This window comes from Microcaecilia unicolor, chromosome 3 (assembly GCF_901765095.1).
Source record: "Microcaecilia unicolor chromosome 3, aMicUni1.1, whole genome shotgun sequence".
NCBI classification, from domain to species: Eukaryota; Metazoa; Chordata; class Amphibia; order Gymnophiona; family Siphonopidae; genus Microcaecilia; species Microcaecilia unicolor.
In genome coordinates this window covers 495,334,310-495,350,093 of record NC_044033.1, presented here as the reverse complement: position 1 = coordinate 495,350,093, position 15,784 = coordinate 495,334,310, and the positions used below count along the sequence as shown (strand labels likewise).

The 15,784-nt window shown below is 42.6% G+C and overlaps 1 protein-coding gene across 1 annotated transcript in view; it reads left to right on the top strand.

Moving 5' to 3' along the window:
- Positions 1–15,784, top strand: part of UFL1 (UFM1 specific ligase 1) — a 145,275-nt gene that overhangs the window by 118,328 nt on the left and 11,163 nt on the right. The window contains exons 13-17 of the mRNA XM_030199083.1: positions 2,850–2,970; positions 4,685–4,851; positions 4,946–5,076; positions 7,716–7,796; positions 12,117–12,202. Coding sequence (XP_030054943.1) covers positions 2,850–2,970; positions 4,685–4,851; positions 4,946–5,076; positions 7,716–7,796; positions 12,117–12,202 — 586 coding nt within the window. The remainder of the gene's footprint in view (positions 1–2,849; positions 2,971–4,684; positions 4,852–4,945; positions 5,077–7,715; positions 7,797–12,116; positions 12,203–15,784) is intronic.

Below are 15,784 nucleotides of genomic sequence, written 5' to 3'. Positions count from 1 at the left end.
CCTGGAGCAAGGGAGGGTTAAGTGACTTGCCCAGAGTCACAAGGAACTGCAATGAGCACTTCATTATTTCTCAAAATTTGTTGCAGGTGAACCATAAAGATAAAGAACATCTTGCAAATTTATGGGTGATTTTGGGTAAACTAAAAGCCCTATTTTGATTTTATATAGGTCCCTCACTGGGAGGGAGTTTCAGAAGTACAAATTTATGTTAAATTGAGAAAGGGATTTGGGTAAAGAGCTTACTGAGTACATGGAGAAGGATGTTCAGTGAAGTTAAAAAAGCTTCAATATGTGTGTTGATTTACGAAAACGCTTACAAAATAGTTGCACATTGATATTATACACCAGATAAATTGAAAGCGATGTTTCCAGATACGGCTACTGAAGTTTGCTAGAGATGTCAGACTGGTTTTGTTTGTTTGTACTACTACTACTACTATTTAGCATTTCTATAGCGCTACAAGGCATACGCAGCGCTGCACAAACATAGAAGAAAGACAGTCCCTGCTCAAAGAGCTTACAATCTAATAGACAAAAAATAAATAAGGTAATCAAATCAATTAATGTGAACGGGAAGGAAGAGAGGAGGGTAGGTGGAGGCGAGTGGTTACGAGTCAAAAGCAATGTTAAAGAGGTGGGCTTTCAGTCTAGATTTAAAGGAGGCCAAGGATGGGGCAAGACGTAGGGGCTCAGGAAGTTTATTCCAGGCGTAGGGTGCAGCGAGACAGAAGGCGCGAAGTCTGGAGTTGACAGTAGTGGAGAAGGGAACAGATAAGAAGGATTTATCCATGGAGCGGAGTGCACGGGAAGGGGTGTAGGGAAGGACGAGTGTGGAGAGATACTGGGGAGCAGCAGAGTGAGTACATTTATAGGTTAGTAGAAGAAGTTTGAACAGGATGCGAAAACGGATAGGGAGCCAGTGAAGGGTCTTGAGGAGAAGGGGTAGTATGAGTAAAGCGACCCCGGCGGAAGATGAGACGGGCAGCAGAGTTTTGAACCGACTGGAGAGGGGAGAGGTGACTAAGTGGGAGGCCAGCAAGAAGCAGATTGCAGTAGTCTGTAGATTGTTGGGCCTTGGAAATGCAAGGGGTCGCAAATGGCAAATTGAAGTTAAAAGGATTTGTTTGGCAACAGCGAAATGTGAAATAGCTGCAATATGGAAGGAACCCACTGGTCCCACATATAATGATAGGGCAATTCGCCTCTGTGTGGTTCAGAACTTGGAGCAATAGACTGACCTGTCTCTTCTGCTTTCCAATATTTGAGACACTGGATTTGTGCTTTCGGGGGGGGGGGGGGGGGGGGGGCTTTCTAATAGGGATTGGCGCTCACTGAAGAACCACTGCTGGGCGCCATATGTGGTTTATTCTTTGGTATATTGGAGTAGGGGGGCTTTGGGGGTGTTGTCTATTTGCATGTTTGTTGTGGATTTCTTTGTTGTACCGTCTATTCAATTAACACTAATAAAAACTTGAAAGTAAAAAAAAAAACTGCTCTGATGGAGCAGCTGACTACTGGAGTGATTAAAGCATGGACCCTCATGAATCCCCCTAGCAGTTGCTGCCCCTTCCCTCTCCCCTGAAAGTGAAACTGGAAAGGAATACCTGGCTTTATGACAGCATGTCAGGTATTATAGCGGTTCTGAACAAAGCAGAAAGCACATTTGAGCATTAACTTAGTGGTCTGTTCAGTGGACTGTAAACCAGTGGATCCAGGTTCAATTCCCACTTCAGCTTTTTTTATTTTTTTTTCCTTTAAATTGTGAGCCCTCCAGAAACAGACATATATGTTACTAAATTTGGGGTTTTTGCCAGGTTCTTGGGGCCTGGATTGGCCGCTGTCGGAGACAGAGTGCTGGGCTTGATGGACTTTTGGTCTTTTCCCAGCGTGGAGGTGCTTATGTGTACTGTACCTAAATATTTGACACCTGTAAGCCTGAAGCCTATTGAGGTGATGTACAGTAGGTATTTCCCTGCTCCTGGAAAATACAATCTATGGTCCTAAGCCACGCAGACTACTGCAACGGAATTTACGCGGGATGTAAAGAACAACTCACAAAGAAACTCCAAACTGCCCAAAACACTGCAGCCAGGCTAATATTTGGTAAAACATGATTCGAAAGTGCTAAACCCCTCAGAGAAAAACTGCACTGACTCCCAATCAAAGAATGTATCACCTTCAAAATCTGTACCCTGGTCCGCAAAATCATCTATGGTGTAGTCCCAGGATACATGTTAGACCTCATAGATCTACCAACCAGAAACAGAACCGGATCATCACGAACATACCTAAATCTCCACTACCCAAATTGCAAAGGACTCAAATACAAAACAACCTATGCATCTAGCTTCTCCTATATAAGTACTCAGCTATGGAATGCACTGCCAAAAGCTGTGAAAACAATCCACGACCATCTAAAACGCAGAAAATCATTAAAAAAAACAATCTGTTCAAATAGGCTTACCCTCACCCACCACAGACCACGCACCCCTTCCACTCCAGCCTTCACCCACCAAAGCATGTTTGTATGAAAATGTGTGTATGTGTATACACATATATTGGGAAGAGCAGAGAATATACTATATTAACGTCCTTCTAACTGTAGTTTACCTCTTTGTACTGTGTTGCTGCAGAACAAAAGAGCAGGTGTACTGGAATGGCTTCCCCGGTGTGCATGTGTGGTAAATGTCCTTAGTGCTGTAATATTGTCTGGGTATGTTAAAGTAAAACCACAAGATTACTGTTTACCAACTACACCGTTTCTTCTCAGAATCTGAAAACCTCTGTGGGCTTTAAAAAGTCATTGCCTGCCATTAAACTTAGAGCTATAATGTTTCTGGCCATTACAGGTAAAAACAAACAGCAAGAAATCCCCTTTCTTTCACAAGAAGAGATTAAGGATGTTCTAAGGAAACACATCCAGGACTGTCCAGAGGAGCTTCTTACAGAACTCGCAGAATATTTAATAAGGTGAGGGGAGAGGGACTTAGTGGGCTTATTTAATTAATGCGAATTAACCATCAGGCGTGGTCTGCCATGATACCTACTTAATCAATTCTGTCCTACATTAATTACTGGAACAAAAGAAATATTTTAGAGAGCAAAAATTGCTCTGCTTACCATAAACACATTAGTAATTTCCTGCAATAACAAAGAGCTGCAGTTGACTTTGCATTTTTCAGGCAATTTCTGGAAGCTTTTATACTTTCAGCCAGATTTTTAACAGACACTAAGCACCTTAATTTAGGGGCCTATATTCAAAGTTAAGGCACCCCTAAACATAGGTCAACATTGTGTCTCCTAAATTTAGGTACCTCATTTAAGCCACCAGCTGTAGAAAAAGATGCTGAATTCCTTCCTTCTACCCCTCCGCCGTCCCTGGTTATATGTGTTCTAATTTCTCGCTATGATGTGCTTTGTATATTCATTAATGATGGATTTTATGACACTCCATTGCTTTGGGCAGTCCAGCTAGAAAGGTAATTAGCAAATCGTATTAAATTTAAATTTATTGACTGTCCACGTTAAAAGCGCACCATGTACTGTTTCTCTCCGGAAAATCTCATGAGTACATGCCCCTGGGATCCTCTGCTTGCAGGATGCTGGCTTATGGCACACCCATTGCACGTACATTCCGGAGACTTGAGTGTCTTGCAACTGCAGCAATGTTCAAACTTCAGATGTGGTAAAGAGCATGTCATGAACAGTGTGATACAAATGGCTTGGCGAACATTAACCAAATGTTTTATCACATGCTGCTCTGAATGGTGAAATATTAGATGAGATGTAAAGCAATACATCTGTAGCTATTAAAGATGAGAATATCTGAATCCTCAAGTCTGTGCACCACTAGGAGTTTATTAGTAAAACCAATGTATATAGTACATGTTCTGTCTTTGCTGTGCAAGGTCTATGAATCTCCTAACTCTTATCTTCTTGTATTAGACTGAATCATTGATTGCGACACTAGTTGAGGTAGGAAGGATATTTAAGGATATATTTTCAGCAGTGTTCATAACTGCAAAGTTACACATGCAATTTAAAGCATATGAGTAGCCAAAATGATGTTTAAACTTAGGTACATGTACAACTTGCAGCTCATTCTTGAACTTGGATTTGGGCGGATGAGTAATTCAGTCTGAAATCTAATGCAAAAGTTGACTTTGAAGGTCATCACTCTATGGCTAAATATGTGAGCATAACTTTTACCCGTTGCAAAATGGGGTATAGAGTTGCTGTCTAGGCACCTAGAATTTTGAAAAATCAAGTTACACATTTAAATCTTTAACATTCTACCAGAATGCCTCGATTTTATATGGTAAGTATGCATGAACCCAAAGAGCCTAGTTGAGTACATACCTTTTGTATTTTACACACACAGGTCCTGATTAACCAGTTGAAAATGTATCCCTTATGTGCCATAAGCAAATCAGTATTTCAGTTCAGTGGAACGTTCACCAAGGTATTATATATTTCATACGTAGAAACCAGTATGTAGTACAACCTCACCATGTTTCACATTCCTGGTTAGATTGCTATTGTCTTGAGCATCTGTACAGTCATTCGGCTGCAGAAGTTCAAACTAGTTAATGATTTTTTCCTAAGTGCCAGGTGGTAGCTTTTCTTCCTTGTTTCAATGAATCTTTGCTCTGTAGTTGAAATGAAATTCTTATTCCGTCTTTAGGCCCCTGACAAAAAGTTACCAGGAGGTGGTACGTTCCGTCTTCATGTCTTCAGCTTCAGTAGCATCTGGAGCAAGCAGGAAACAGACCATGAAGGACTTTCAGGAAGAGGTTTCAAACCAGTATACCAACATCAGGTTATTTGAAAAGGGAGCTAAGCTTTTTACAGGTAGACGTTCCCATGGCCTAGTCACATTATCATGTTTTCAACTGGAATAGGTGGTGTCAGCTCATGTCATGAAATATGTATTGATTTTTTTTAGATGACATCCAGAGTCACCTGGCCAGACATATGTTGAGGACCGTCTGTACAGACATCACAAACCTTATTTTCAACTTCTTAGCTGCTGATTCCATGTTGGCAACAGAGGACTACACTACCATTACTAGTGAGGTTTGTTGCTACTTTCTTTCAACCACCCCAGAAGTTTACTTTGTGTAATAGTACATAGCCTCTGTTTGCAATACGTTAGTTCATCAAAACCCTTATTTAAGTCAGGGATGTTAAAATCTTGATTAGTGGAGTGCAGGAGTCTACTGCCCTCCAGTGGCACAAGGAAGCAGTTGAATTTTTTATTTTGTTTTAATTGGGTTAATTGCTTATCTCACTTTGGAAAGCAAGCACTTTACATGCGTGTAAACCTGCTTGAACTAAATGCTGTAGATGGTCCTTTTTGTGAAAGTTACCTGGCTGTATAAACTAATTACTACAGTTCAAAATATGTTTTCCCTGGTTTTCTCAAAATATGATTTTTTTTCCACTTGCTACCTTTTGCCATTGGAGGGCAGTCTAGAACAGCGAACTGAGAACCAGGATATCCAAGGTTCAAATCCAGTGTTGCTCCTTGTGACCTTGGGCAAGTCACGTAACCCTCCATTGCCTCAGGTGCAAATTTAGATTGTAAGACTTTGAGACAGGAAAAATACATAGATTGCCTGAATAAGGTGTGAGCTAAATTCAGAATCCCACCCCTTCCTTTCTGTCCTCCCCATAAGACTACATTTCACTACAGTCTGTTTCTCACCCCTCGATCTTGGGCATAGACAGGCTGCTAATCTCCTGGACTAACTTCCCACTGACCCCCTTTCACTCTCTTTTGCTCCTTCCTGCATATATTCTTCTCCCTTTTCTCCTCTTCTCCCTGCATTTCCCTACCACGTCTTTTTCTTTCCTTGTGTCTATGGGACTTTCTCCCTCTTCAGGACCACAGCATCTTTTCCCTGATGTAACACACTCTGCTGCTCCTCCCCTGTTCTTTTCCCCCCATAGCTGTCACTCTTCTCTTGCCACATGTATTTTTTCCACCTCTTTTTCCTCACTTGGATTCCAGGGCTCTGTCCTTTCCTGGTTCTCCTCCTACCTCTCCCTCCGCACCTTTAGTGTTCACTCTGGTGGATCTTCTTCTACTTCTATCCCTCTGCCTGTCGGCGTACCTCAGGGTTCTGTTCTTGGTCCCCTCCTCTTTTCTATCTACACTTCTTCCCTTGGTTCATTAATCTCATCCCATGGCTTTTCCTACCATCTCTATGCTGATGACTCCCAAATCTACCTTTCTACCCCTGATATCTCACCTTGCATCCACACCAAAGTTTCAGCGTGCTTGTCTGACATTGCTGTCTGGATGTCTCAACGCCACCTGAAATTAAATATGACCAAAACCGAGCTTCTCATTTTCCCCCCCAAACCCACCTCCCTGCTCCCCCCGTTTTCTATTTCTGTTGATGGCTCTCTCATTTTCCCTGTCTCCTCAGCTCAAAACCTTGGGGTCATCTTTGACTCTTCTCTTTCCTTCTCTGCTCATATCCAGCAGATTGCCAAGACCTGTCGTTTCTTTCTTTACAACATCCGTAAAATCCGCCCCTTTCTTTCCGAGCACTCTACCAAAACCCTCATCCACACCCTTGTCACCTCTCGTTTAGACTACTGCAATCTGCTTCTTGCTGGCCTCCCACTTAGTCACCTCTCCCCTCTCCAGTCGGTTCAAAACTCTGCTGCCCGTCTCATCTTCCGCCAGGGTCACTTTACTCATACTACCCCTCTCCTCAAGACCCTTCACTGGCTCCCTATCCGTTTTCGCATCCTGTTCAAACTTCTTCTACTAACCTATAAATGTACTCACTCTGCTGCTCCCCAGTATCTCTCCACACTCGTCCTTCCCTACACCCCTTCCCGTGCACTCCGCTTCATGGATAAATCCTTCTTATCTGTTCCCTTCTCCACTACTGCCAACTCCAGACTTCGCGCCTTCTGTCTCGCTGCACCCTACGCCTGGAATAAACTTCCTGAGCCCCTACATCTTGCCCCATCCTTGGCCACCTTTAAATCTAGACTGAAAGCCCACCTCTTTAACATTGCTTTTGACTCGTAACCACTTGTAACCACTCACCTCCACCTACCCTCCTCTCCTCCTTCCTGTTCACATTAATTGATTTGATTTGCTTACTTTATTTCTTTTTTTTGTCTATTAGATTGTAAGCTCTTTGAGCAGGGACTGTCTTTCTTCTATGTTTGTGCAGCGCTGCGCACGCCTTGTAGCGCTATAGAAATGCTAAATAGTAGTAGTAGTAGTAAGTAGGTAGCACTTTCTGTGTATGCCTGCTAACACAGCAATAGGCTCTGGGAGGCAGCACAGAAGAAAAGCACTTCTATCTGTCCTCTCCTATGGCTGTACATAAGGGAGAGTAACAACTAACCTAAAATAATGGTTCTTTAGTATTTTTTCCCCAAATTCCTTTTGCCAACCCAGGCAGTATCCTTTTCATAAAACACCTAGAAAAAGTGTTTGGATGGTGCTTTGAGGTTCTGCTAGTGCAAATGAAACTCACTAGTTGCTGAAGGTTGACCAAGCACCTATCCACTCCTTCCAAGGTCCTTAGCTTAAAAGAAACTCTTGAGGCCATCTGATTTCTCCATGTATCAGTTAATTTGGAAACAACCTTTACAAGAGATTTCCCTGAGGGAGAGAGGCCTTCTCCAACATTTAGAAAGTATCGACCTTTATCCATAACATGATGTTATATTCTGTTTTGTAGGTTAGAAAAAAATTGCTAGGTAAGCTACAAGAAGAAACCCAGATTCCTCTAACCAAACTCCACACTGCGCTCAATGGAAAGGTAGGTTGCTTCACAGACTACTATCATTTAAACATTCTGTTTTATTGCCTTTACAAACACTTTGCACAGGGGTAACAATTGTGAAGAATTCCTTATTACAGTTTTTCATTTAGAATTCTTCAAGTTAGCAGTATTGGTTCATGCGTCCTGCACCAGGTGTATTAGTCTGCACAGTCCCTGAAAGATGCTGCTTTGTTAAGAAAGTGATGTCTGAAAAGTTCACCAGTCTGTTGCAGGTTTGTAATTTACTACACAAAACTGTAACTAGCTAGGGCAATGTTGATGATGGGGTGAGAATGGGATGGGAGGGGGGAACAGTGCCAGTGGTGGGACTGGGACAGGAGGAGGAGGCTAGTGCTGTTGGTGATGGTGGGGCTAGGAGTGGGGGAGGGGCAGTTCTGAGACTGGCAGATGTTAGGGGAATGAGATTAGAGAACAGATACTGTAGTTTATAGTTTATTAAAATTTGCTATACCACCTTATTTGAGGCTCAAGTCAAGGCGGCTTACACTTCAATAAAATCAATAAAAAAGGAACGCTATAAATAAAATGATATTGGTCATTCAGAGGAGGAGGGAGGGAGGAAAAGCAAGGCCATATATGGAGGAAGATGGATTCTGGGATAAGGAGGAGAAAAGGCAGGGTGATGGTTGATGGGGACGAGAGGAAGATGGTATACTACTACTACTACTATTTAACATTTCTAAAGCGCTACTAGGGTTACGCAGCGCTGAACAATTTAACATAGAGGGACAGTCCCTGCTCAAAAAGCTTACAATCTGAAAGACAAGTGAACAGTCAGTCCGAAAGAGGCAGTCAAATTGGAGCAGTCTGGATTTCCTGAACAGTAAGAGGTGCCAAACGCAGCATTGAAGAGGTGGGCTTTAAGCAAAGACTTGAAGATGGGCAGGGAGGGGGCTTGGCGTAAGGGCTCAGGAAGGTTGTTCCAAGCATAGGGTGAGGCGAGGCAGAATGGACGGAGCCTGGAGTTGGCGATGGTGGAGAAGGGTAATGAGAGGAGGGATTTGTCCTGTGAACGGAGGTTACGGGCGGGAACGTAAGGGGAGATGAGGGTAGAGAGGTAGTGAGGGGCAGCAGATTGAGTGCATTTGTAGGTAAGAAGGAGAAGCTTGAATTGAATGCGGTATCTGATTGGAAGCCAGTGAAGTGACCTGAGGAGAGGGGTGATATGAGTGTATCGGTTCTGGCGGAATATAAGACGTGCAGCAGAGTTCTGAACAGATTGAAGGGGGGATAGATGGCTAAGTGGGAGGCCGGTGAGGAGTAAGTTGCAGTAGTCAAGGCGAGAGGTAATGAGAGCGTGGACGAGAGTTTGGGTGGTGTGTTCAGAGAGGAAAGGGGAGCAGCAGAAACAATGGGTGCTGAGGAAGGGGGAGGAAGAGACAGGAGGGCAGAAACTGGACACACAGGTGGTGAGGGAGAGCAGGGACTCGAATAGAATTGGAAGAGACCAGAAGAAGGCAGACTTTAAGATTGTCTGGATATTGGGAGTGTAATTGGGGGCTTGAGGCTTGAATGGAATTGTGTGTGAGGACTCAGGCTTGGGTAGGGTGGAAGAGTGGGGCCAAGGGGATTAAGAAATTGACAATGGATTAGGAGGGCAACAGAGCTTGAGTGAACATGTGAGGGGTATGAGTAGGGCTGTGAGGTTCAATACAGAAAGATGGAGAGGGGAGACGATTTGAAGGACCTAAAGGGGCTCATTTTCAAAGCACTCAGACTTACAAAGTTCCATAATAACCTATGGAAGTTTGTAGTATTTGGAGAGAGGTTGAGAAGCAGTTGAAAGGGACAAAGGGCTTGTTTGAATAGATGGGTTTTTAGTGCTTTTCTAAATGTTAGGTGGTCATGGATTGCTCGGATAGGTCTAGGGAGAGCGTTCCATAGACGGCTGCCCAGGAAGGAGAAATTGGATCCATAATAAGTTTTGTACTTATTATGCAGGTTGAGGTACTTTCGTGAGGATACAGACATGTTTCTTGCTGGAAGGTCGACCAGATTTATCATATAGTTCGGAGATTCTCCGTGTATTATCTTGTGGATTAAAGTCTGGGCTTTGAAATTGATACATTCTTTGATTAGGAGCCAGTGCAGTCTTGCACGGAGAGGAGTTGCACTCTCAAAACGTGATCTGCCAAAGATGAGTCTTTCTGCTGTATTTTGGGTGATCTGAAGTTTTTTTAGGATATAGGCTTTGCAGCCTGAGAAAATACTGTTGTTTTATGCTATACAAGCACTTTAACTTCAGAACCTATGGAACTTTGTAAGTTTAAGTGCTTTGAAAATGAGCCCCTATTTGTACACAACCCAACGTATAATTAGCCTATTCGTGTATTTTCAAAAACTAAAGATACATATTGGCCATTTCAATCGCTAAATGGCCACATATGATCTGTATCTATATATGGGCTGGGTGAGGGGAGGAGCATGGGCAGGCCAAATAATTACCTGGAAAGTAGCAATATTAAGTTGATAATAGAAGCATAGAAAACAATGGCAAATAGGCAGATTTGATAGGCCATATAGTCTATCTCTTGCTTTCTTTTAGAAATCATCTGTGCTTGTCCCATGCATTCTTGAATTCAGATTCGTTCTTTAACACCACCAAATCCACCAGGAAGCCATTCCACCCTTCCTGTAAAGAAGTATTTCTTTAGATTACTCCTGAGACCCTCCCCTTTCACGGTCTTTATCACCACCACATCCACCAGGAAGCCATTCCACCCTTCCTGTAAAGAAGTATTTCTTTAGATTACTCCTGAGACCCTCCCCTTTCACGGTCTTTATCACCACCACATCCACCAGGAAGCCATTCCACCCTTCCTGTAAAGAAGTATTTCTTTGGATTACTCCTGAGACCCTCCCCTTTCACGGTCTTTATCACCACCACATCCACCAGGAAGCCATTCCACCCTTCCTGTAAAGAAGTATTTCTTTAGATTACTCCTGAGACCCTCCACTTTCACCTTCATCCTATGTCCCCTCATTCCAGAGCTTCCGGTATGAACAAATACAAAGTGATGTTATGATAGGATAAGGTTCGTGTGGAACAGACATATTGGGGTATCAGAGCGGAGGAGACATGTCCCTCAGTTTAAAGTTAATCAGATTCATCTGACAAGACCTACCTGTGCTGCCTTGGGGCCTGAGATCCATTAATTTTTCAATAATTTTCTCAACACAGAGACCTAAACTAAACAGATACCAGCACAGACAATGCACTATTCATGTATTCAAGTCTGCTACTTGTAAGGGTTATGTTGGCGAGATTGAGTTAAACAGTGGCTTTTCACTTAAGTGGGTGACCATGCTTATGGAAATTTCCCCCTACCTGCACAGCTCGTACTGCAAAATTGTCCCAAAGATGGGGGCAAAAAAATTGACCCAGGGCATCCTAAACCCTGGAACCGACCCTGTTCATGTGCTAACATGTAAGAAGGCCAACGCCTCTTCTGCTTATTCCTGTGTCATCATTAGTTCATCCCATCATTGCCTGCTGGGTTGTTAGGAAACTATAAAACCAAACTGTGCCTGAACAGTTGCTTTTTGGGGCAATTTAAGAATTTTTTTTCTGCACGCAGAACCTATTGTGCATGCAGCAAAGAGCTCTTATAAACATGCACTTGTAAAAGGTACACCCACAGAAAATGTGTGCTGAATTTAACACATCTGTGTGTAGTGTGGGTGGAGTGGACCTGGGATTGCAGTGTATCTGCATGCTTTTTATAAATGCATGTGTACACTCCAAGATTACATTTCCCTAATTCACACCACTGTCAGCATCTGTGTACCATCGGAACTGGGTGGCTGTTTTATAAAATATGAACTATGTTTATATTTTATAATACATTAATGTCTGAGCTTTGTTCTTGAGCTTATCTTTACTACTGCTGTCTGATGAGATTTGTATCTGATGTATGATTATAATCTTATAATATTTTGTTGTATCGATCAGACCTTTTTAATAGATTTGATATTAATGTTTATAATGCTGTAATTCCTTTGGTGGATATTTGTATTTCTGTACACCACACCGGACTCTTTTTAGGGGAAATGGCGATTAACCAGTTAGTGCCCAATGTTCCCATAATAAAATCCCATATGGGAACGTTGGGCACTAATGGGTTAAGAAGAGTTGTATTGCTTATTGACATAGATGCCTATGTTGTCTTTTAAAAATAGGCACCTTTTTGGACTTTCCACTTATAGGCATCCTGTTATAAAAATCAGTCGGAAACTAACAAAAATAAAAAAGGGACCCCAAAGAATCAGTGCTGTTTGCAATGACTTGTTTTGCAGAGTTTAGAAGATTTCCTTTCATGCTTGGATGCTGCCGCTGATGCCTGTGGTATCATGTTGAAAAAAGGAGATAAAAAGAAGGAAAGGTAATGTTCAAGTACTGTCCCTCTGACAGTGTTATTAATACTTTTGGAGGAGCACAAAGTATATGTGATTTTATAAACTGGCAAGTACTATGTCATCCTCAAGGCTATATTTATATACTTGATGTCTAACTAGTTCCTTTACACAGCTACATTCCAGTAATTGTCAAATTACTGGAATGTAGCTGTGCAAAGGAACCACGAGAATGGTATGGGATTTGCGTTACAAGACGTATGAGGAGAGACTTGCTGACCTGAACATGTATACCCTGGAGGAAAGGAGAAACAGGGGTGATATGATACAGATGTTCAAATATTTGAAAGGTATTAATCCGCTAACGAACCTTTTCCGTAGATGGGAAGGCGGTAGAACTAGAGGACATGATATGAGATTGAAGGGGGGCAGACTCAAGAAAAATGTCAAGAAGTATTTTTTCACGGAGAGAGTGGTGGATACTTGGAATGCTCTCCCGTGGGAGGTGGTGGAGATGAAAACGGTAGCGGAATTCAAACATGCGTGGGATAAACATAAAGGAATCCTGTTCAGAAAGAAGGGATCCTCAGAAGATTAGCCGAGAATGGGAGGCGGGGCTAGTGCTGGGCAACACTTCTACGGTCTGTGCCCTGAAAATGGCAGATACAAATCTCAAGGTAAGGTATACACAAAAAGTAGCACATATGAGTTTATCTTCTTGGGCAGACTGGATGGACTGTGCAGGTCTTTTTCTGCCGTCAACTACTACGTTACTATGTTAGACACCAAGTAAGCCGAGTCTCACAAAGCAGGCAGCTTAGAAACATGGGTCCGCACCAAATATGCTAAACCAGTTTCCAATGTATGATACATCTAAAGGTGAATAATGTACATCAGGTATGTAATCCTATACACATGCTTTGAAATATCCAGCTGCAATTTTAGATGACCAGCATTAAACTCGGACGCTAATAAACTAAACTGAAACCTAGTGCATGATCTACATTTGGCATCGAGTATAGACATGTAACTGCATACCTTTGATTGGATTTCATTGGATTTTACTTTATATACCACTTAGCCCAATCAAGGTATTAAAGTGGTTTACAGTAAAATCTATTTTTCGATGTCTGTCTACAGCCTGAGTACGTGGCTAGCAGAATACACTGTTGAATAATTTATTAAAGAAACTCAGCCAGCAAACTGAACAGGTTAAGACATGCCATTTTTTTCTGTTGTGTTCGAATTTATAATTTTCCTTAGAACAGGAATTCTAAAAGTTAATGTTGCATTAAAAAACTACATTAAAAAGAAATTAGGTTTTAATTTACATATTCTGGCTGTTAGCCAGACTTTTGCTTAGTATGTGAATGTTTGTAGCTTTTAAATTGTAATATTACCACTCAAGATTTTGTTAAATGGCTTTATGATTCTTGATGACTTTATTGTAAACTGTGCGGTAGAAGCATAGAACATAATGACAGAAAGAATGGTCTGTCCAGTCTACTCATTCACACCAATTCCTTCCTGTCTGAGATCTGTGTGCTTGTTTTCTGAATTTAAATATTGGGACAGATTTTCAGTGATGGCACACAGCATGTTAATTTAAAAGTTGGCCGTGGCATTTGAATTAATACATATATTCTGTGCCACAGTCAGGCTTATTTTCGAAAAAGAAGGGCGCCCATATTCCAACACAAATCTGGAGATGGGCGTCATTCTCTCAGGGTCGCCCAAATCTGCATAATCGAAAGCTGATTTGGGCGTCCTCAACTGCTTCCCGTCGCAGGGACGACCAAAGTTCATGGGGGCGTGTCGGCACTGTAGCAAAGGCGGGACTGGGGCGTGATTAAGAGATGGGCGTCCTCGGCCGATAATGGAAAAAAGAAGGGCATCCCTGACAAACACTTGGACGACTTTACTTGTCCATTTTTTCTTGCGGCCAAGCCATGAAAAGGTGCCCGAACTGACCAGATGACCACCTGAGGGAATTGGGGACGACCTCCTGTTACTCCCCTAGTGGTCACCAACCCCCTCCCACCCCCCCCCCAAAAAAAATTTAAAACATTTTTTGCCAGCCTCTATGCCAGCCTCAAATGTCATACCCAGCTCCATCACAGCAGTATGCAGGTCCCTGGAGCAGTTTTTAGTGGGTGAGGTGCACTTCAGGCAGGCGGACCCAGACCCATCCCCCCCTACCTGTTACACTTGTGGTGGTAAATGTGAGCCCTCCAAAACCCACCCTAAATCCACTGTACCCACATGTAGGTGCCCCCCTTCACCCCTTAGGGCTATGGTAGTGGTGTACAGTTGTGGGGAGTGGGTTTTGGGGGGTTCAGCACCCAAGGTAAGGGAGCTATGCACCTGGGAGCAATTTGTGAAGTCCACTGCAGTGCCCCCTAGGGTGTCCGGTTGGTGGCCTGGCATGTCAGGGGGACCAGTTCACTATGAATTCTGGCTCCTCCCACGGCCGAAGGGCTTGGATTTGGTCATTTTTGAGATGGGCGTCCTCGGTTTCCATTATGGCTGAAAACTGGGAACGACCATCTTCTCTAAGGTCGACCATCTCTAAGGTCGACCTAAATGTTGAGATTTGGGCATCCCCGACTGTATTATCGAAACGAAAGATGGACACCCATCTTGTTTCGATAATACGGGTTTCCCCGCCCCTTCGCGGGGCCATCCTGCGAGGATGCCCTCATGAAAACTTGGGCGCCCTGTTCGATTATGCCCCTCCACACGTATCAGTGGAGCTGAATTTTCATATATGCCACTGACCACTTCTGCCACTGTCCATTCAGCAAGCCTTAACTAAATGGATAAATTATAGTGACTATCACTGCTTTACAGATAATTCTTAATTCCCACCCTGATCCACTATATGGATAGTACTAGGACAGTTAGATGAATTTATATCAACTATTAAACAGTCTTTTATTATTTTGAGAGAACTCAGAGCTGTTAGAAAATATTTTAGTTCTGAGATTTTTAGGATTCTGGTAGAGGAGTGTGGTAGCCGTGTTAGTCCACTCTTAAGGTTATCAATAGAAATCAAACAAAATAAAACATGGAAAAGAAAATAAGATGATACCTTTTTTATTGGACATAACTTAATACATTTCTTGATTAGCCCATTATAAACCATAAAGCTGTATTTCTCTGTTGATCACCTTCCCTTCCCCTCACCTATCCACACCCATCTTGTTAGAATATCAATGCTATGCTTTGATGTCCCTATGCATACCTCCGACCCACCCCCATCCTCCCACCCTGTCAGACTGTCATAGTAATGCTTGAATGTTTTCACTTATATACACTGTCAGCTAGCACATTTGCTTATTTCCGATCTGAGGAAGAAGGGCGACCTTCGAAAGCTAATCAAGAAATGTATTAAGTTATGTCCAATAAAAAAGGTATCATCTTATTTTCTTTTCCATGTTTTATTTTGTTTGATTTCTATAGATTCTACATGGAATGTTGCTATTCCACTAGCAACATTCCATGTAGAAGTCGGCCCTTGCGGATCACCAATGTGGCCGCGCAAGCTTCTGCTTCTGTGAGTCTGACGTCCTGCACATACGTGCAGGACGTCAGACTCACAGAAACAGAAG